We start from the raw sequence: 20,622 nt of genomic DNA on the forward strand, positions 1-20,622 counted from the left end.
TAACAGGCCCTTTTCCTTATATAATGCTCCATGCACTTGGAGGGTTAGAAAGGCATGTCGAGAGTCAGTATAGATGTTTACAGTCTTACCTTCACTGAGTTCTAGAGCCTGAGTTAAAGCAATGAGCTCAGCCCTCTGGGCTGAAGTGCCCTGTGGCAACGGTTTGGCTTCAATGACAGCATCCAAAGTTACCACTGCATACCCTGCACATCTTTCTCCTTGTGGGTTGATGAAGCTGCTCCCGTCCATGTATAACTTCCAGCCTACTGATGCCCATGGCTGGTCCAGAAGGTCAGGTCTGCTAGAATAGACTGAGTCCAACACCTCTACACAGTTATGCTTGACTGGGCTCTCTGATACTGGGAGCAGGGTGGCGGGATTTAGGGTGTTACAGACTTCAATAGTTATGCGGGGATTTTCACATAGCAAGCTTTGGTACTTGGTTAATCTAGCATTTGTTAGCCAATGATGTCCTCTGATATTCATCAAAGTTACCACAGCATGGGGGCCTTTATATTCAGGTTTTGCCCAAGGGTTAGTTTATCTGCTTCTTGTGCTAACAGGGCTGTTGCTGCCAGGGACCTTAGACATGGTGGCCAGCCTTTGGAAACCCCATCTAATTGTTTTGAGAGATAGAGGGCCCCACAGTCTGGGTTAAAACTCCAACTGCCATTTTTTCTCTTTCTAACACATAGAGTGTAAAGGGCTTTGTCACATCTGGTTGTCCTAGGGCTGGGGCCAACATAAGTTTTTCCTTTAACTTACAAAAGGCTTGCTGTTGTAGAGGCCCCCATTCAAAAGGCTCCCAGTCGCCCCCCTTTGTAACCCTGTACAAAGGTTTGGCTAGTACTGCAAAGTTTGGAATCCATAATCTGCAAAACCCCACAGCTCCTAGGAATTCCCTTACTTGCCTTCTGGTTCTAGGTTGCTCTATTCGTCACTCCTGTAGGCTGCAGACGACCTGCTTTCTTTCTGACCCCAGGCTGCGCTCCCCTTTCCGAATAGTGAATCCCAGGTAGCGTACCTGCTGTCTGCAGATGTGAGCTTTCTTCTTGGACACCTTATACCCACAGTCCTCCAGGTGCCGAAGCAGGGCATCCCTCCCTTTTGCACACCCGACTGCCGTGGAATGTCCCAGCAGAAGGTTGTCCAGGTACGGGAGCAAGATGCAGCCTAGGTGTTTAGCAGGAAACTTTTGCAGGTCTCGAGCCAGGGCCTCCCCAAAGATAGTAGGGGAGTTCTTGAACCCTTGGGGAAGCCGAGTCCAAGTGTACTGAGTAGTGACACCTGACTCCAGATCTTCCCACTGAAAGGCAAACAGCTTCTGGCTCTCAGGAGCTAGTCTGATGGTAAAGAAGGCATCTTTTAAGTCCAGACAGGTAAACCAGCAGTCCTCAGCCGGCAGCAGCCCTGACAATCTGTAAGGGTTAGGAACTGTTGGGTGGAGAGTCACTGTAGCTTGGTTGACCAGGCACAAGTCCTGTACTGGGCGGTAGTCCTTTGTCCCCGGCTTATGGACAGGCAGGAGGGGGTTGTTCCACGGAGCCTGACAAGGAACTATAATTCCATAGGCTTTCAAGCACCTGAGATGAACCTGGATTCCTTCGAGAGCTTCTCTGGGAACCAGATACTGCTTTTGTCTAATTGGTTGGGCCCCAGGCTTAACTTCTGTCAGTACAGAGGCTTGGTTGACTGCCAGTCCCGGAGGATTATCCTCTGCCCATACTCAGGGCCATCACTTAGCTAGAGCTGGTTTTATCTCTTGGCCTGGCTCGGTTAGAAAAAGTCTCCATTCTTCTTCTCGGGGGACTGGAAGGGCCATGATAACCGCTGTTCCCGGTAACTTTAGCTGTAAAGAGCCCTGTTTTGTAAAAGAGATGGTGGCTTTCAACTTGCTAAGCAAGTCTCTTCCCAGCAAGGGCAAGGGATAGTCAGGCATGTACAAGAACTGGTGAACTATCTCACGTCCCCTCGCCGAGCAGGTCTGTTGTAGACAGAAAGCCTGCTTAGTGGAAACTCCTGTTGCTCCGATTATATCAATGGTTTTCTTGGATAAGGGGGTGACCAAGGTGGTCACTACTGAATGTTCAGCACCAGTATCGACCAAAAACTTAATGTTCTTGTCCCCAATTGTAATCCTGACCATGGGCTTCTTGGAGGCGCTTGAGCCCAGTCCCCTTCAGTCCAATAGCCCTTCAGCCAGATTGAACAAAGCTCCCTCATCTTTATCTGAGGCCTTTTGTTCCAAATCACCTTGCTTTTCCTTCAGTTGGGGACACTTATCTTTCCAATGTCGTATTTCCTTACAATAGGCACATTGGTTATGTTGCAAGTGTTGGCGATTAGACTGGGTATTCTTCCTGGAACCCCCCTTTCCCTCTCCTTCCGGGGGAATTCCCCTAATGGCCATGGCCAGTAAGTTGGCGTTTCGCCTAGCCTGGCGTTCGCCTTCCTTATGGCTTTCTCTGCGGCTTGTTGCATCTCTATTCATAAACCCTTGATCGGCTATTTCCAGTAACTGTGAGGTACTCATACCCGCAAACCCAGCCTGTTTCTGAAATTTTCTCCTGAGATCTTCTGCGCTTTGATTAACTAAGGCCATGTTAATCATGTGCTGATTTTCAGGGTTATCTGGATCAAAAGGAGTGTACATACGGTAAGCCTCACACAGACTTTCATAGAATTGCACTGGACTCTCTTCTTTTCCTTGGATGACCTCAGAGACCTTATTTACATTTGTAGCCTTTTGAGCCCCTTTCTTTAGACCTTCTATTAATGCCTCACGGTACCGTTGTAGCCTCTCCATGTCTGGTCCCTCATTCGGGTCCCACTGGGGGTCTGTTCCTGGCAGCTGTATTCTTATATATTCTTGGAGGTTTTGGTAATTGGCTGGGACGTGCTCCTATAGCCACTTAGTTGCCACCTGGAGCACCTTTTGCCTTTCATCTGTATTAAAGAGGTACATGAATAGCTGGTGGCAATCAGCCCAAGTAGGATTATGAGTCTGTATAATAGTTTGGAGCAAGTCAATTAAAGCTTGAGGCTTTTCAGTGTAAGATGCAGTATTATTTTTCCAATTGAGGAGGTCAGCAGAGGTGAAAGGTTGATACACAAAGGCATGCCTTTCCATCGTGTGTCCGTCCTCATCTACCCCAGTATATCACTGCTCTCTCAAGGGCATTTGGATTCCAGTCTTGGGCCATAAGTGAGCTGCCAACGGAGGAGTTTCTCCTGCTGCTTCACTTCCTCTTTTGCCTGCTCTGGGTGGTCTACGGGTGTGGTTATCTGGTGGAGGTGTAGGTGCTGTGGGCTCAGGGGTGGGGAGCCCTTCCTCTCGACAAGGAGCGGGTACTGCTGGTACAAATTCCTGCCATGATTCTTCTGGTATTGGGTTGGACAGAACTTTTGGTGCTGACTTCCCTCAGTGGGTGGAGCGAGAACCTTCCTTAACTAATTGTCCCTTTGCTACTAGTACTGCTGCTACCTATCCTCTTAACCACTGTGGGGGGGTCCAAAACTAGCTGTAACCAAGTGTCTATGTATGGGAACTGGTCTGGGTACCCTGGCTTACAGGATACCTTGTGCCATACCTTTGAGATAAGGGACCTGTCCAGGCTTCCTTCTGATGGCCAACCCACCTCTACTGCTGGCCAGTCTATGTCACACAAAGTTCTAAGTTTTCCCAGTGTCATGGTGACTCCATAGTCTCCCTTAAATCCCTTTTTGAAATTTTTCAACATAGTTCCTAGTGGGATGGGCTTACTTTGTGCCTGACCCATGTTTCCTTGAGACAAAACACCACGCTCACACCACACGCACACCACAAAACAAAGAATGGGTAAAAAGGACACACACACACTTTTACAGTTTGCACCAAACCAGAATCAAAACCAAAATCAGAGCATCAAGAAATCCAAGCCAGGTCAAAACCAAAACCAAAGTATCAAGCAATCCAAGTCAAGTCAAAAACAAAAACCGAAGTGCCAGTACAGGCACGCCGTGGGTGATCAGGCCATGCTTCCACTCAAATGGAGTGGGCAAGTTCCAAAGACTAGTCTTACCAAGTTTCAGACGTCTGGGCTCCAACTGCCAGTTCCTTCCTGGGGTTCAGTCACTGCGTTGATCCTCCACGGGGGCCTGCCACACACTGCTCTGGCGAGGCATTCCACTGGGGCAATTGCCTACCGGGGAGCGCTCTCAGGATCTGTGTCACTCAAGCTGGCTGGAGTCCCCCACAGGGATGCTCCACAGGGCAGGCCTAAGCCACCTAAGGGGCTGCCTTGACCGTCCATTAATCACCTCGCTTCTCGGTCAGGGAACCAAGAAATGTAGCAGGACAAGCTGCAGACAAAACCCCTCAGACACCAAGTTAAAGAAGGAAGCGGTTTATTTGGCTGGGAGCATTGGCAAGACTCCTGTCTCAAGAGCCAAGCTCTCCGAGTGAGCAATTTCTGTCCCTTTTACGGCTCACAACTCTAAGAGGGTCCACTTGAGAGGGTCGTGATCAATTGAGCAAGCAGGGGGTACGTGACTGGGGGGTGCATGCACTGGTAGTTAGATCGGAACAGAACGGGACAGGGATTTTCACAGTGCTTTACTATACAATGTCTGTAATCTATAGATAACATAACTGATTAGGTCAGGGGTTGATCTTTAACTACCAGACCCAGGGTGTGGCACTGGGCTGTCTGCTTGTGGATTTCATTTGTGCCTTTTAGTTTTTACTTCTTTCTTTGGAGGCAGAAATTGGGCATAAGACAATATGACGGGTGGTCTCCTCCCTTAATAAAGCAGGGAGAAAAATGTGAAAAGGACAGACTGACCTAGCCTCCCAGCCTACATCCTTCTTCTGTGCTGGATGCTTCCTGCCCTCGAACATCGGACTCCAAGTTCTTCAGTTCTGGAACTTGGACTGGCTTCCTTGCTCCTCAGCTTGCAGACAGCCCGTTGGGGTACCTTGTGATCATGTGAGTTAATACTTAGTAAACTCCCCTTTATATATATATATATATATATATATAAAATATATAATTTTTTAATATTTTTCATATATATTTATATATGAAATATAAATTAAAATATATATTCATATATTCTATATTTTTCATATATTATCTATATATCCTATTAGTTCTGTCCCTCTAGAGAACCCTGACTAATACAGTACTAAAATTTATCATAGTTATATAGTTAAATAGAAATATCTCTGTGTTCTTTTGCTCATTGGTACTTTGAGTTTCAAGAAACATACGGGTATATATTTATGATAGGCTTGATAAAATTGGCATAAGCTGTCAGTCTGACTGCAAAGTGAGGAATCCAAGGTTTATTTTATGGATTGTCAAAATGTCAAATAATCACTGAAGAATTCTTGGCATGAATTTTACTTTTATTTTTTGGTCTCAGCCATTAAAGAAAATGAAAATGGTCCGTTGCACTTTAGCAGCTCTTTATGATTTTCAGTACTTTGTGACAAATCACTAATGAGTTCACCAAAGATGTTTCTGAGAAGCAGAAAAATAAGAGCCTCATTTAAAATAGAATACTTTGAGGCAGATAATTAGGAATACACTGAGTGAGCAACAAGGTCTGGATGATTCCTGAGCACCTGTGCTCAGCAGGGAGTCCCAGAAGAGAACAAAGGGGAAATCTTGAGTCATCTCTCCTTCTTCAACCTTCTAGTAAGATGGGAATGAGGGGAAGGCTAGCATGAATGGAAGAAAGGGGCTTCTTGCCATTGAGAGACTAGCAGAGAAAAATTGTGGTTAGGTGATAGTGTTGTTTCCATTTCTTTCAAAGCCCAACTTCACCACCATGCAATATATTCATGTAACACAATTACCCCTTAAATTTATACAAATAATAATAATAAAAAAACAAATTGGCAGAGTAGGGTAGATTTATGATCTTTTCACTGAACAACCCAAAATTCTGTTTTTATTTTAACTTGATCATATGAATGCTTAATCTTCTGCTCCAGATATGGAGCACATGGGAGGTCATTGTCCTCTAACTGACCTTTCCCAAAATCGAATCCCGTCTAAAAGCTGTAACCTAAAACCCAGAATCACTGGCCTTAAAGAAGTTTTCCCAAGAGAATTAGACCATTCCTTTTTCATTTCTAAATGTATGTGCCTCATGCATGCATTCAGGAAGTGTGGTATCCTTGGCCTCAAGCCTCCCTGAATTTTAGGATACGTGTATAAGCAATAATCTCTCTGTTCCAACTTGATTGGAGCCTGAATCCAATCTCTCCTGAAATTAGTTTCAAATCCAAATTCAATTAAAAACAGATGTTTCCAAGTAGACTGAAAAAAGTCTATAAAGAAAAGGCAGGCTCACTGCCTTGAGAATTGGTTGAATTCTCTAGGTATTTATAATCATAAGGAAGAGAGAAATCAGAGTTCTTCTGGAGAGTTAGCTCTTCCTTTCACACTGAGCCATCCAAGTGCTCGGAAACAGTGTCTTTTAAGGAGGTGTGTTATGATTTGCCAGGCTAGACTTTTCTACCCGAGCCACTTTCTGATTTATTCCAGGTCAGGACAAATTTGAATCTTGGGTTAGGCACTTAATAATTCTTATTGCTGAGAATTAATTTCTACATACAGCAGAAGGGACACATAAAAAATAACTTATTTTCTAGAAGTACTGACATATCAGGGATTCTTGCACAGAAAGTTTCATTTAGCACATTTTTAAAAACTCCTTCTAAAGTTAGCCTAATGGCAATTCAGAAAACATTAGTGAGTTTTGGAAGGTTTTTTTTCCCCCATTGAAATCAAAACCCCTTTAAGGAATGCGTGGTGGGAAGAGGGAGAGGAAAGCTTACTTGTAGACAAATAGTACCCATGAACTTTAATGCATTAAAATGGATTCATAAGTTTTTCAAAGATGAGAAACATGTGTCCAATTATTGTGAGATTCACCACTCCTTACAAGTTCAGAGCAGACAATCCTCATCTCCTTGTCTTAAAGTGCATAGGTCTATTTTCAGAATAATTTTTAACATTAAGTCTGGGCCACCATTTGATTTTTAATCTCCTCTTGTATCCCTGGAATCTTGCATTCCTGGTGTACTTCATCTTTTTTGTGTGTAATAATATCCTTCAGAAATCTTTGATGCATCAGTGAATTAAAAGAAAAAAAATGAGATGTAAGTGCTTGCTCTATTTGTCATTTTTAATACGTTTTGAACTTCTTGATTTATGATTAAGCATTTCTTGGGAGAGGAGAATGTTTAAGGTGGTATTTTGAGCTCCATTTAAAGCAATTTAGTTGTCATCAGGCCTCCTCACCCCATAACCTTTGTAAGACCTTGCTTCATAACTTGGACTCAAACAATTGGCTTGTGTTTCAAGTAGACAAAGCCTTATGGAAATGATACTTGTTAAGTGTTTTTATTGGAAATCTGGGTAAGAGTTAGCCTTTGTCAGACCAGTCACAAACTACAGCTAGCCTGACTCCAACACTCTTGGTGACAATTTCTGTTCTTAGCAAACTGTTTCTAAAATTTATTTTAAATTGAGAATGAATGATATTATTTGTATTCATTTTCCCCTGCTTTCTGCTTTGGTTCCTGATTCAGTGGCTAAGGTTAAAAATATTCACTCAATTTTCCCCTCATCTTTATGTCAGATCTCTTCCCTTCATCCTGTGGGATCCTAACCTAGCATCAGGTGGAATCTCTGTAGCCTATGTTTTGTTCATGTTATGCCAGGATATTGTGGCTCTGCTAAGAAATGGCAGAGGGATTTCAGGTCCTGGAAGTACTAAGTTGAGCTCAGCCAGCTTGAAAGATAACCAGGATTGTCTTCACTCTCACTGCCTCCTCTCAATGAATCATCTAAATCTAAACTAATATTAGGTGGCAGTAGCATAGAACCTCCTCAAAGTCTGTGTGATCAGATGAGAGACAGGAGAGGTTAGTACAATTTCATTCTCTTTCCTTTCTTTCCTTTCCTTCCTTCCTTCCTCTCTTCCTTCCTTCCTTCTTTCCTTCCTCCTTCCTTCCTCCCTCCCTCCCTCCCTTCCTCCCTTCCTTTCTTCCTTCCTTCCTTCCTTCCTTCCTCCTTCCTTTCTTCTTTCTTTCTTTCTTTCTTTCTTTCTTTCTTTCTTTCTTTCTTTCTTTCTTTCTTTCTTTCTCTTTCTTTCTTCCTTTCTTCCTTCCTTCCTTTCTTTCTTTTTCTTTCTGTGTTGCCCAGGCTGGAGTGTAATGCTGCGATCTTCATTCACTGCAACCTCTGCCTCCCAGGTTCAAGTGATTAAGTGATTCTTCTGCCTCAGCCTCCCGAGGAGCTGGGATTACAGGCGCCTGCCACCATGCCCAGCTAGTTTTTGTATTTTTAGTAGAGATGGAGTTTCACCATGTTGGTCAGGCTGGTCTCAAACTTTTGACCTCAGGTGATCCACCCACCTCAGCCTCCCAAAGTGCTGGGATTATAGGCATAAGCCATCAGGCCTGGCCCAATTCCACTCCATTTCTTAATAGCAAAATTTACCTTATATTTTAAATAAATGAAAGCACTGAAGGCAGTATCCCTTGGGTGATTGTCAGATAGAAAAGACTGAGGAGCTCCATGCAGTATTTTTCATTGCTTGTATGGAATGTTATACCTGGAGAACACTGCACGGCCAGAAAATTAATACTAGAAATTCCTGAGCCAAAGGCAGAGTATCTCAAATTTGGAGACAAGGTCAGGGAGTGGCTTGGCTCAATATGAAGCAAAAGCAAAATAAATAAACAAAAGGGAGAGGGGAGATGCTCAGAGTATTCAGAAGATGAATTTTCTTCTAGTTTAAAGTGAAAAAAAAAAAAGTCTGTTTCCCCAAAGACAATGGATTCACAAGTGATCCAGGGAGCTGACAAGAGTAACACTTCGTCCAAGCACGTGATACCCTCCTTGTTATTTTTCTCCTAAAAGTTCTGGGGCTTTTTGATAAGTGTGAGAATTTTTAAGGTGTGCGACCTATGGAGGTGTTGACTGAACTCCTTTCAGTGAGGACACACACCAGAGATCTTATTAAATAAAGTTTTCATACTCACAAGCCCTTAACTTTGCCTAGATGTGACTTCAGAAAATTGAGATGCGAATGTCATCCCAGTCTATAGTGATAACAGTGTTTTAAAAAGTTTTTTAGTTGACAAAGCTGTTTTACATATAACACCTGAGACTTGCTGTTTTTTGGAGGAAAGGCACTTGGTGAATTCAAAGAGAGCACAGCCTGGTCTGTGCTTTACCAAGTCCCTGTACTAGTAGCAACTGGAGAGCAACAAACATGAACAAATACAGCCAAAGAATTCTGCTAGAACCAGCTTTGGCCTCTTTGCACCTCAATTTGCTAGTCAATAATGGAAATAACTGAATTAGATTTTTTTTAAATAGTCTTTCTGGCTTTAGAATTCTTTGTCTATTCTCTATATTCAACTCAAGAGGTCTTTTTTAAAAAAATTTTTTTGTTTTAATTCCTTTGGTGTAGGACTTAAAGGAAAATAAGCAAGCCAGGGAACATATGAGGAAGGCAAAGATAAGGAAAAGGAAACAAGACTGAAAAAGAACTTGGAGAAGAACAAAAGGAAATAAGCTTATAGATAAGTAATGGGGTGAGAGAACTATGAGAATTGGATCAATTTCCTGTATCTCAGATTTAATATAAGGGGGAAGACCTGATGATTTGCAATGTAATTCTGTAAATCATGTCAGAATTAATAAGCCCTTTAATTTTTTTCCTTAAGAAGAACACACTAGGTGACTGCACAGTTCATTCCGTACTAGAGGCAGAGGACACGACGACCCAATTTGGTGGTGGTGCTGGAAGGAGAGCCATTACCTGCTAATGAGGGTGAATCCTAAAGCCTGCACTGCAGCCTCTGTCCATGGTGTATTGAGGAACTTGCTGTTTTGACACTTTTCTTGGTGAAGGGATGAGTTCTTGCCTTTTCTCCCTGCAACACATTCATTCTATAACGTGCTGCCCCAACCACAGGCATCGGTGACAGAATAAAGAACATGTTTGGCTGGGCGCGGTGGCTCACGCTTGTAATCCCAGCACTTTGGGAGGCCGAGGCGGGCGGATCACGAGGTCAGGAGATCGAGACCACAGTGAAACCCCGTCTCTACTAAAAATACAAAAAATTAGCCGGGCATGGTGGCGGGCGCCTGTAGTCCCAGCTACTCGGAGAGGCTGAGGCAGGAGAATGGCGTGAACCCGGGAGGCGGAGCTTGCAGTGAGCCGAGATTGCGCCACTGCACTCCAGCCTGGGCGACAGAGCGAGACTCCGTCTCAAAAAAAAAAAAAAAAAAAAAAGAGAACTTGTTTATCATTAAGGTTTTCTGCAACTGAAAAATTGTAGTTGATCTGAAAATCTGTAGAAATTACTATCTCTGTTTCTAACTTTATTCAATGGTGGTTCTTTATTTTTTTTTTTTAATGTACAAAAAATCGCCCAGATGTGTTTTGTATGACACCTTGGTCTCTTAAAGCAGACTCTGGTTGAATGTTGTTGCACATACTTTCTGTTGTAGGTATTATAAAATGTCTTGTTTCCTATTGATATAAGTAAAACATATTGATAAACTGTGGATTCAACTCATTCTGGAAAATATTGCAAGCATTTTCAAAATGCAGGTGGCTGATGCAGAGTAGGTTCTTTGCAAATGTTGGATGAAACGCTGCAGAGTGGACTTCAACCTGTGCAAGTAGGCATGGCTGGGAGGAGACCCCAGTGCAGACATTCTTCCTCAGGCCAGCAAGGTGAGGGAGCTGTGATATAACTGTAACCACTTATCCAGAAAGTATGTCTCTGTTATGACTGTGTTTCACAGGCAGTTGCCCTGAACTCTTTGTTTGGAAAGAAACTGTATTAATCCTCAAGTCTGTCAGATGCTGCCCAGAACTTAGCAAGTCATAAAGGCAGCTCTTGAGTCTTCTTTGCTTATGAAAATCACACCTTGATACAATCCTTCATTGACATGGCAGCTTTTTCAGTAGTGTTCCTATTAGCTTATGCAAGAGGGATGGGTAGTTAGATGATTAATTGAAAAGTTAAATAAACTGAAGAGTCATTTTTAAAAATCCTAATACATAATATATACTATAAACATTTATTTTAACTTAAAATAATAAATTGTGTATTCATTTAAGAATAATTTGATGTGGAAGGCAAAGTCTTTTCTTGGAGTCTAGGTCTGATATTGGAGTTGTCTTTCATAAACCACATTTACAATACATCATTTACAGTTTCTGGTTTTTGATTTCTTTAAAGTTACAGTTTTGTTAGAGTAGAGTAGGAGCTTAAAGACACTCGTAATCTGAGAACAGAGGCCTCTAGATTATAATTATTATTTTCTCCTTTCTTTACAGTTATTTCACTCACACATAATTCAAGAATACTTTTAGGAGCTCCCTTTTGTCAAGCCTTTTCTAAGGAAACATCTTAATTTTTCATAAACAATCTCTCCCTTTACACTCATATTTCATTGCATCACACAATTTTTAGTTAAATTATTTAAATATATTAAGTCCAACAGGGCATACACAGGGTTGAGATCAAGCACAACTGATTCTTGGTAAACTTACAACTCAATTGGCCAGAGTAAAAGCACACAAGCTCCAGAAAGCCTGCTCTCTGCTGGCCCTTGGGGTACTAGGGGCAAGCAGAAGGGAGAACTGCAGAGGGCATGAAGGAGACAATTCATCTGCAGAATTTGTAAGTGGGGGCCTGTTAAGCAGCTTCTAGTCTAATAAATTCTTACTGTGTATTGTGCAATGTGCTAGTCCCTAACTGGGGAACAAAGATAGAAGTACAGTTGCTGCCAAGCATTGTGTGCAGTAGAGGCTGTCGGCACAGAGGAGGAGAAATCCCTTCTGGCCGAAATGAGCAACCAGAAGCAAGCTGTTTTGGATTGAATTGTGTCCCTCCAAAAGTTCATGCATTGAAGTTCTAACCCCTAGTACCTCACATTGTAACCACAGTTGGAGGTAGCATTTTTAGAGAGTTAGTTCAATTAAAATGAAGTTATTTGGGGGGCCCTCATTCAATATGAATGGTCTTCTTATAAGAAGATAAAATTTGGACACAGACATCGACAAAAGGAGGACCAAGTGAAAACACAGAGAGAAAATGGCCATCTGCAAGGCAAGGAGAGAAGCCTGAAGCATAGCCTCCCTCGCAGCCCTTAGAAGGACCCAAACTTGCCTGCCGACACCTTGATCTTGGGCTTCCAGCTTCCAGAACTATGAAAAATTAATTTCTATTGTTTAAGCCACCCAATCTATCGTACTTTGTTACAGCATCCCTAACAGAAGACTACAGAAGGCTTCAAGGAGTGGGGAGTATTTGAGGTGGGATTTAAAAGATGGGTAATTTATCACTAGCCCAAGATGAGAGGAAGGAAATTAGAGGCAGAGGGAAGAGTCAGAAAAAGACTGAGAAGTGGGCCAGTATTTGAAATATAAAAAACAGACCAATTGGCTGGAGGAAAGAGCCAATGTAGGAAAGGAATGGAAGAATAGGCTAGAAGAGGTAGGTCAGATCCGCATGTCTTTGAGGGCCATATGTGGGCAGTGGGGAGTCACTGAAGTCTTTGGAGCAGTGATACAATCAAAGCAGCATTTTGGAAACATTGTCTCATATAGAGCTGTCAGGGAAGGCTGTCTGCTACGTGCTGAAGTCCTTTATGGCTGTCCTTTATGGCAACGTGACTTTGTCTGGCTCCCTGGCATGGCTGACTATACTGCAAGGTGATGGGTGGGAGAGGGTCAGGACTCGCTGCGGCAGAACCATAAGAAAGCATGACTGCCTTACTAAATTCCATCCTGCCCTCCCCTTGAAAGAGAGGCTTAACAGACTTCTTAACATTATTTGCTTCTTAGTCAAGCAGGGAGTGGACAATGTGAGTGGCAGAATTCAGGAAGTATGCTTGGCTCTGGGCTTCTTTCAAAAGTCCCAGCCAAACTCGTGAGTGAAGACCTAGGCTTCAGTTCACCTGTGGGTAGATGTGACGTTTCTCACATTGAGGTGTTAAAGTTGAAACAGTGTATTATCTCGCATGCAAGGTAGAAAATAAAGTTCCATTTCTTGCACATCTAAGTTTATGGACAATATTCCCACCTGCTACATTTTTATAAGGAGTTTAGAATGTCAGCTTAATTGGGGTTATTTGGGGGTAGTTCTGGGCAGGGTCTTGTTTTGGCAAAGAGATTTTCTGTCTTTTATTCAAGTGGTTTTTTTTTGTTGTTTAGAGCTCAAGGAAATCAAGAAGAAGAGAAGATTCTCTTTCAATTAGAGTTGAAAGCAGAAGGCTCTCCTAGAGGGCCCATGAAATTATTGATACTTAATAAATATTTTTGAATGAAAACAGTAATGGCCATTTCCACAGTTTTTGATAATGCTTGCAGCCAGTTGCATTAGAAGAGGTTTCTCAGACATCCATTGTCACTAACTATTCTACACCCTTGTGACATTTTTTCAATGACTGCCCAGAAAAGGCCCTACCAGGAGAAATTGTGATTCAGCAGGTCTGGGATAAGACCTGGCTCTATCTACTTACAAAAAAATTCTACTGATGACTTTGACATATACTTAGGGCTGAGAAATCACTGATGACATGCAACGTTTTAGACTTTTATAACAGTTCTGAGAGCAAGATTATATTTGATACCAAATAATTTTCTATTTTAATCCTTATGATTCTAATTTTAAACGCTTTTTTGGCTTATCTTGGTAAAAGTCTTTGCCAATCCAGGATTCAAACTAGTGACTTCCAAACAACCACTTCTGCTTTCGGCTGTAAATTGAAGCTTTTTCTTCCTTTTGATTCCTTCAACCTCTAAACAGGAAACAAACAAACAAACAACCTGAATAAAAGATATAAAATCTCTTTGCCAAAACAAGTCCCTGCCCAGAACCACCCCAACTAACCCCAATTAAGCCAAAATTCTAAACTCCTTATAAAAATGTAGTAGGTGAAAATATTGTCCATACACTTATGTGTGGAAGAAATGGACATTTATTTTTCTATAAGTCAATTTCTATTTCAAGCTCCCATTCCAGTAGGTGATAAAATCTTAGTTTTAGTCAATAATGAGTATTTTCTACCTGTCTCCTAGGGATTGCTGTAAGTTGTGGGGAATTCAAATCATAGTAAGTCAAGGAGGTGGGGGTGCTCGGGAGGGTGTCCATCTCATCCGGATTATCATTTCTCCTGCTGGCATCCAATGAAATGTCCTCATTCCCATTTGGTCCTTATTGCTATGTCATACCTCACACCCCAGTGCAAGTCTTTGGGTCTCCACTAATTTCCAAGCATTTCCAAGACATAAGAGACTGAGCCTGCTCCTCCCACCCTGTCCTGTGCAGGGCTAAATTATGTGGTCACCTCTGGCAAATTTATGTTGATACAAGAGGCAGTCACCTCTACCCTGAGATCTTGCTACTCCCCAGGCTTTTCCCAGGAAAGAGAGATGGGTTTCCTCTTTTATCAGGTCTCCAAGCCTCTGTGTGTTTGCAATTGTAGGCTTCCTCTGTTAAGGCCCCCAGTATCTACTCACTCCTTGCTGCTCCTTCCTCTGCTATGGGGAGTATTTCCTAATCTCTGGGGCAGCAAGCCTTGCACTTACACAACCAAGCATCCTCACGGATTTTTTCATACTGTTTATGCACGAGTGTCTTTTCAGTTTTCCTTCGAAGATTAGACTTTTGAAAAATCAGAGAACATGCTTTGATTTTCTCTTTTAGGCACCATCACTTGTTCCTGGATGCAGTAAGACACTCAGCTGAAAGCGTGTGGGTAACACTAAGGAGTAATGGGAATAGAAGGTTAAACCTTCTCTGAAATGCATTTGATTTAGCCTTGGCTGAAATTGTGACCAAAGCTAGAGGATCACAAACTTCAGCACTCAGTTTCATGACTAATTTTGAAGAATGGGAGACTATCGGCATAGGAATTGGTAAATATGAAGCACTGAGTCAGCCAGAAATCCTTAATATATACTAGGGAAATACAAGAAGATTATTTTAAACACACTAAGAATATAAACAGCAAGATTAGGATGAAGGTCTCTTTTCTTCATGTTTATGTTTCTTCTGTTTCTTGTCATAAAATTATTCCCTAACTGGTTTGCAGTAATTTCCTTGGAGAAGTACTGACTTTAAACTTTTATTTTTACCTCCCATGGACTATAAGTTTAACTTAGAGACATGCTTGCTTGGAATGGGAAATTGCATTTACTCACTGTAAGTTTGTGAAAGGAAATTGAATTTGATAGAATGTTTATTACTAGAAATCAAGTCACTCACCTAAATGTGTAATGTACACACCAGCTCTGTGTCCTCTCTAACTTCATTCTGTTATTTTACTCTTACGTAAAGGTCTTGACTTCATTTAGTTAAAAAGCCCATCATTTAGCTTTTTCCTTGTAATCATGTTGGAAAAACTCTGAGACTTAACAGAAATAGTTTTAAAGAACAATATGAATTTAAGTTTTTCTCCACTAGTGAAAAAAAGGAAATACCAAGGACAGGGGGAAAACACTGATTAATACTTCACACTGTTATTCTGCCACAAAAGCTTAAATAGCTTTCTAACATGTCTTAGTGGCAAAAACACAACTTCAGAATTGTGCCATTAATGGGGACATGAAAAAGCCACAGAAAAGCGGAGGAATTAGGACATGGACATAGTCAGTTTCTCAGGTTTAAAGTGCCCAGTTCTGTCTTGGTACTTGGGGTGATACTACTGTAGAAGAAATTGGTAAAATCCATTCACATAAATGCATTGGTCATGATCTACTTATCTCCTCCACTGTTACATAAGATTTATGGAAGCTGATATTTTGTCTATTTGTTGGATCCCAGGATATCCTATAGAAGCATGGTAGGCAGTCAATTAATATTTGTTAAAATAAAAAAAAAAGAATGAATAGCTTCTCCCAGGAGTCTGGGTAGACTTCCACTCTATATTTTTTAAAATGCTGTAGAAAAATGGCAAGTCTTTGTGCAAAGGTGTTAAAGTGGTTGGCATGCCAACATTAACCATGGCTGTCCTTAGAGCAAGAGCCCTTCCCTAGATTCCTGAAACCACACACCTCGTTGGTCTGACACAGGAATTCTATGGAAAGCTCGCTTTGTGTCTGCCCATTTTTTAGTAGGTGAGCTGCATCACTCTGTCTAGTGGGACACACTTGCATATTCACAAATGGGTATTTTCCTGTGAGTAGTTTACGTAGTTTTGCCATATGAATGGTCAGTGAATTATCTGGATGAGGCCTGGAGGAAAAGGAGAAAGAAAACATCCAAACCACTTTCACTTGGTAGTATATCTCCACAAGGTAACACGTCTGCCACGACTTGAAGAAGGTGGAGACATAGCTGTGCTGGGTCACTATGAAAGGACATGATTCTACCTTCATGTCTTCATGTCTTTCCTTCCATTACCCTATCATTGCCCCTGAGCCTCTCTGGCCTAATTCTGAACTGACAAGTTTAAAATTTATTCTTCATATTTTCAAATGTTTAAGACATATGCAAAGAATAAAAATAACTCTACTCTCCCTTTTCATTGTACTGCAGCTCAGAAACTAGGTAGTAAAGCTTAATGTTTAGGGCAGGAGCCAGGGTACACAAGCACACACCTGTACATCTGCATTGTTTTGTGTTTAGTAAAATATTGAAACTAAATTAACACTGATGATTTAAAATGGCATCTCTAAGTGTAAAATTTAACATTATTTCAAGACTGAGAAGCTGAGCTTCATAATCTTTACTTTTTGTTCTGTTTTGTTTTTTAGTATAAAAGCTAATTACAATTTGGTTTGAACGTTAAAGTTTTTTTTTAATGTACTGCATCTGCAGCACATTTTAAAATTTATGATGAAAGAATTTTGGTTCGTAATTATCATCATATGTGTTTATAATTCATTATAACTTGTTATTCAATTTACTTTTCAATGATCAAAAAGTTTTTATTAGCAGCATGTTGACTACCATAAACATATCTTAAATGTACAAAGTTATCTGGTCTCATCCAACTCTCGCTGTATCAAGTACAGTAGTAGTAGTAGTAGTAAGTGAGTAGAGGTGCGATGCCAAAAAGTCTTGTTTGTGAACAAGCAAATCTAGTTCACAAAATTTTCATGGAATATTGGCAAGATTTTGCAAGTTGGTATTTTGTTTTGGGATGGAAATCAGCATTGTTGAAATTGAAATGTAAATATTGAGTAATATTTTATTTTCAGTGTTCCCTTCTTTCCCCAGGATATTCCAACCTCAGTTATTCAAAGACTCCATCACCAGAGAGAAAGGCAGATTGTTACTTTGGGGGGTCCTATGCCCTGTATGTATCCCATATTCTTTCAGATAAGTGAAATTAGCATATCTGGGTATTACAGTTGTTTATGCCATACTACTATAAATACTTCTAAGAGAAGATTTATCTTGACTTAAGACTTGGAATTTTGTTAAATTAATGCACAAATGTATATGACCATAACTTAATTATGATTTGTATATTAGCTGAGTCAAGTGGCATACATAAAAGCAGTGAAGGCTTCTCGGACATTCTACACCGAATTGTTTAGAATTTTTTAAAAATTTATCTTTCTATTTTCCAATAGTGTGGTAAATGTAAAGTGCTTAGCACTTCACATGACACATGGTAGGGCCTCAATAAATATTAGCTAGTATCATTATAAACCATAGAGGCCCTGTTACGTGGGAGTTTGTATCTCTCTCTTGACTAATAGAAGCACTTTGCAGATGATATGTCACACAATCTAGAAAGGTAGTGCTTAAAGGAATAGACTTATCTCCTTATTTTACAAATGAGGACATTGAGGCCCTAGGAAGTTAAATGACTTAGACAAAATCACAAAGGTAAAGTGGAAAGCCCAGGAGAAATCCCCTGGCCTTGAGCCTGTTGTGATTTCTACCACTATAGATTAGAACTTTTCAAAGTGGCACCTGCAAGTGTCTTCGAGCAAGGCCTCGACCTCCAGCACAGCTCTTGCCATCTGCAAACACCAGGGAAGAGCAAGATTGAGTTACATGGCTTGGAAGAAGAGTGAAACACCCCACAAGACCCAGAGAAAACTCCGCATTCATTTGCAGCTAATTTTAAAGCGCAAATAAAAGTACAATCTTTGGAGTCACTTTATCTTTGGTCAGGCAGATGTTTAAAGAGCAATATTATATACATCTAGGGTAAGAACAATTCATTAATTTAGATGAATGAATTGTCAAAATGTTGTTTTGCCTGTAAATGTGAGTAAATTGAATATCAAGTCATCATGAAATGTAAACACGAGATAATGTTCCTGTTTCATTTTCCTTTTTCCCGAAAACATGGGTAACAGAGATCTTTACATCCAGCATTACTTTTGGAAAAAAATTAAAGTATGCAGTGCTTCTTATGAAGAAAGTTATTTCCCTCACTTGACAGGAAATCTGATCCAGAGAAATGAGGGGCCATGGAGATTATGTCCTGAATCTGGAGTTCATGATGAAAAAATATAAGTCAGTTTAAGTTCTGGATAATTGATAATCTATTTTTAGATCAACATCTCTTGAGAATATTCTTTAACATCAAGGGAAATTAAATGAAATATTGTCTTTGCTCTTTTAGAGTTTTTCTTTTCAAGAAAAGAAAGGGATTTAGAGCTTTTCTTTTCAAGAAAAGAAAGGGAATTTAGAGCTTTTCTTTTTAAAATATGCAATTGGTCCTAACCTGACTCCTCAATTCAGCAGCCTTAAATTGAGATAGGGTCTAGCAGGTGACCAGCAAAACATTTCTCTGACATCTCAGGGGTCAGTAACACCACTAAGGGATTTAGATGTAAAGTTCAGAAAGCTTTGGACAGGGCATAGTTGGAAGAACACGGGAAAGAGGGCTCTTGAGCATTTTGACTTTTTAATTATTCTTATTTTGAAATTAGAACCACATGGATGGTAGTTTAGAATGATTTACCTTGACTTTTAGATGAGATTTGTGTAAAAACGGAAATCAATTTACCTCTGCTCAACAAACTTCCAAGTGCTTCCATTTGTATAGCAATTTGATTATGAAATAGCACAGGATGAATGAATTTGTAGGTGGAATTTCTTGAAAATAATGGATAAAAACCTCCAACAGTCCACTAATGCCAGGAGATGCTACAATAATTGGTAAATATCTTGTCTGATGCCCTGTAATGACTGAGAGCAAATCGCCAAGGTCTTCTGTTAATTTTTGTTTCCCAAACTATTGACAGACAAGAGAAACATATGTTTCCTATTGTTTTCCACATTTTTAAAAACTTTTTTTGTGTAATTGTAAAAATAATGATTGTCACAAAAACTAGCAGAATAACTCTGGGATTTTATTTTATATTTTAAGAGACTATCCTAGATTTCCTAGACTATCATATTCCAATTTCTGCCACCTACATTATACTTGGGAGGTCTCATTATTGCAAAAATGACTGTTGGGTTTTCTTTGAATTTGGTTTATATGAATCTTTCTAATCAATTCTTTTGACTACAAATATTAAAAGCCTTCTATATTATCAGGAAATGGAAACCCAATGTTTTATTTTAAGTTTAATTTTTTTTTGTTGATAGCACTACTTACAAATGGATTATTATTTCTTGGACTACCTTTCAACCTATTTCTTAAGGGTTAACGTGAAATGTTTATGAAATGTTGCTGATGATTTTTCTAAGCCAGATTGCTGATTCAGCAGCTTCCCCTTTCATACACAGCTTTTGGGTCCTTAAACAAAACAACACAAAATAAAAACTATTAACAGGTCTGAGAAAGATGACATTACAATCAACACCACTGATCATTAAAATGACCCTAGCCTAAAGTAGTAATGAAATTTTCCAAATAGCGTGTATTTGCAGTAGAGGATAGAAGTGGCCTTAATTTTCAGTCATCAGCCACCTACCAAGGACTTGTCATTCACAAGGGACTGGAAGGAACTTAAGAACATGTCATTGCTTATGAGCATCTCAAAGTGGGGCCTATAAAGTGAGGGACCTGCAACACACCTTCATGGAAAACGCAGATTCAAGGCCTCTACCCAGACCTATTGAATCTGAACATCTAGGGGAAAGCTCAGGAACATGAATTTAGCCATAGTCATATGAATTAGAGTTTTAAAATGATTAAGCTAGGGGTTCATATTCTTTAGATCCGGAGACAGACTTGTGGGAAAATAATAGAAATCTTTTAAAGCCAGGAAGATGAACTAGGCTATAATGAAATTCCAAAAGCGTTTTTTGACAGAATGAGTCAAGAAGAGAGGGAGCATGGTTCTACACAATCTCCTCCTGGGGAGCATGGAAAGATGAGACTTTATCAAGAGTGTAAGCACATTATCACGTAGTCAATATTCAGCAGCATCTGAGAAGCTGAGTATTTGTAGCCCAAGGAGGAAAGCCAATTTCCAAAATCATCCCAGCCGGAGTACTTACAGCAACTTCTGCCCACGCAGTTTTCCTTTCTGTCAGTGACACCATCAACCTGCTGCCTCAAGGCTAAATTCATACAACCAAAATCTCCCTCCTTCCGAGCCAAAACCTATGGAATTAAGAGCGTGGGAGAGTTGGAAAAGTAAGACAGCTGATTGTGTATAATTTAGGCC

General features: G+C 40.5%; 1 protein-coding gene across 2 annotated transcripts in view; it reads left to right on the top strand.

Moving 5' to 3' along the window:
- SLC66A1L (solute carrier family 66 member 1 like) overlaps nt 1-18,291 on the top strand; it is a 59,212-nt gene extending 40,921 nt beyond the window's left edge. For both annotated transcript variants that reach the window (XM_003256347.4, XM_003256348.4), the window contains one exon: nt 17,255-18,291. In XM_003256347.4, coding sequence (XP_003256395.1) covers nt 17,255-17,360 — 106 coding nt within the window. In that variant the 3' untranslated portion in view covers nt 17,361-18,291. The remainder of the gene's footprint in view (nt 1-17,254) is intronic.
- Nucleotides 18,292-20,622: the final 2,331 nt, after the last annotated feature.

The sequence above is a fragment of the Nomascus leucogenys genome, chromosome 11 (assembly GCF_006542625.1).
Source record: "Nomascus leucogenys isolate Asia chromosome 11, Asia_NLE_v1, whole genome shotgun sequence".
NCBI classification, from domain to species: Eukaryota; Metazoa; Chordata; class Mammalia; order Primates; family Hylobatidae; genus Nomascus; species Nomascus leucogenys.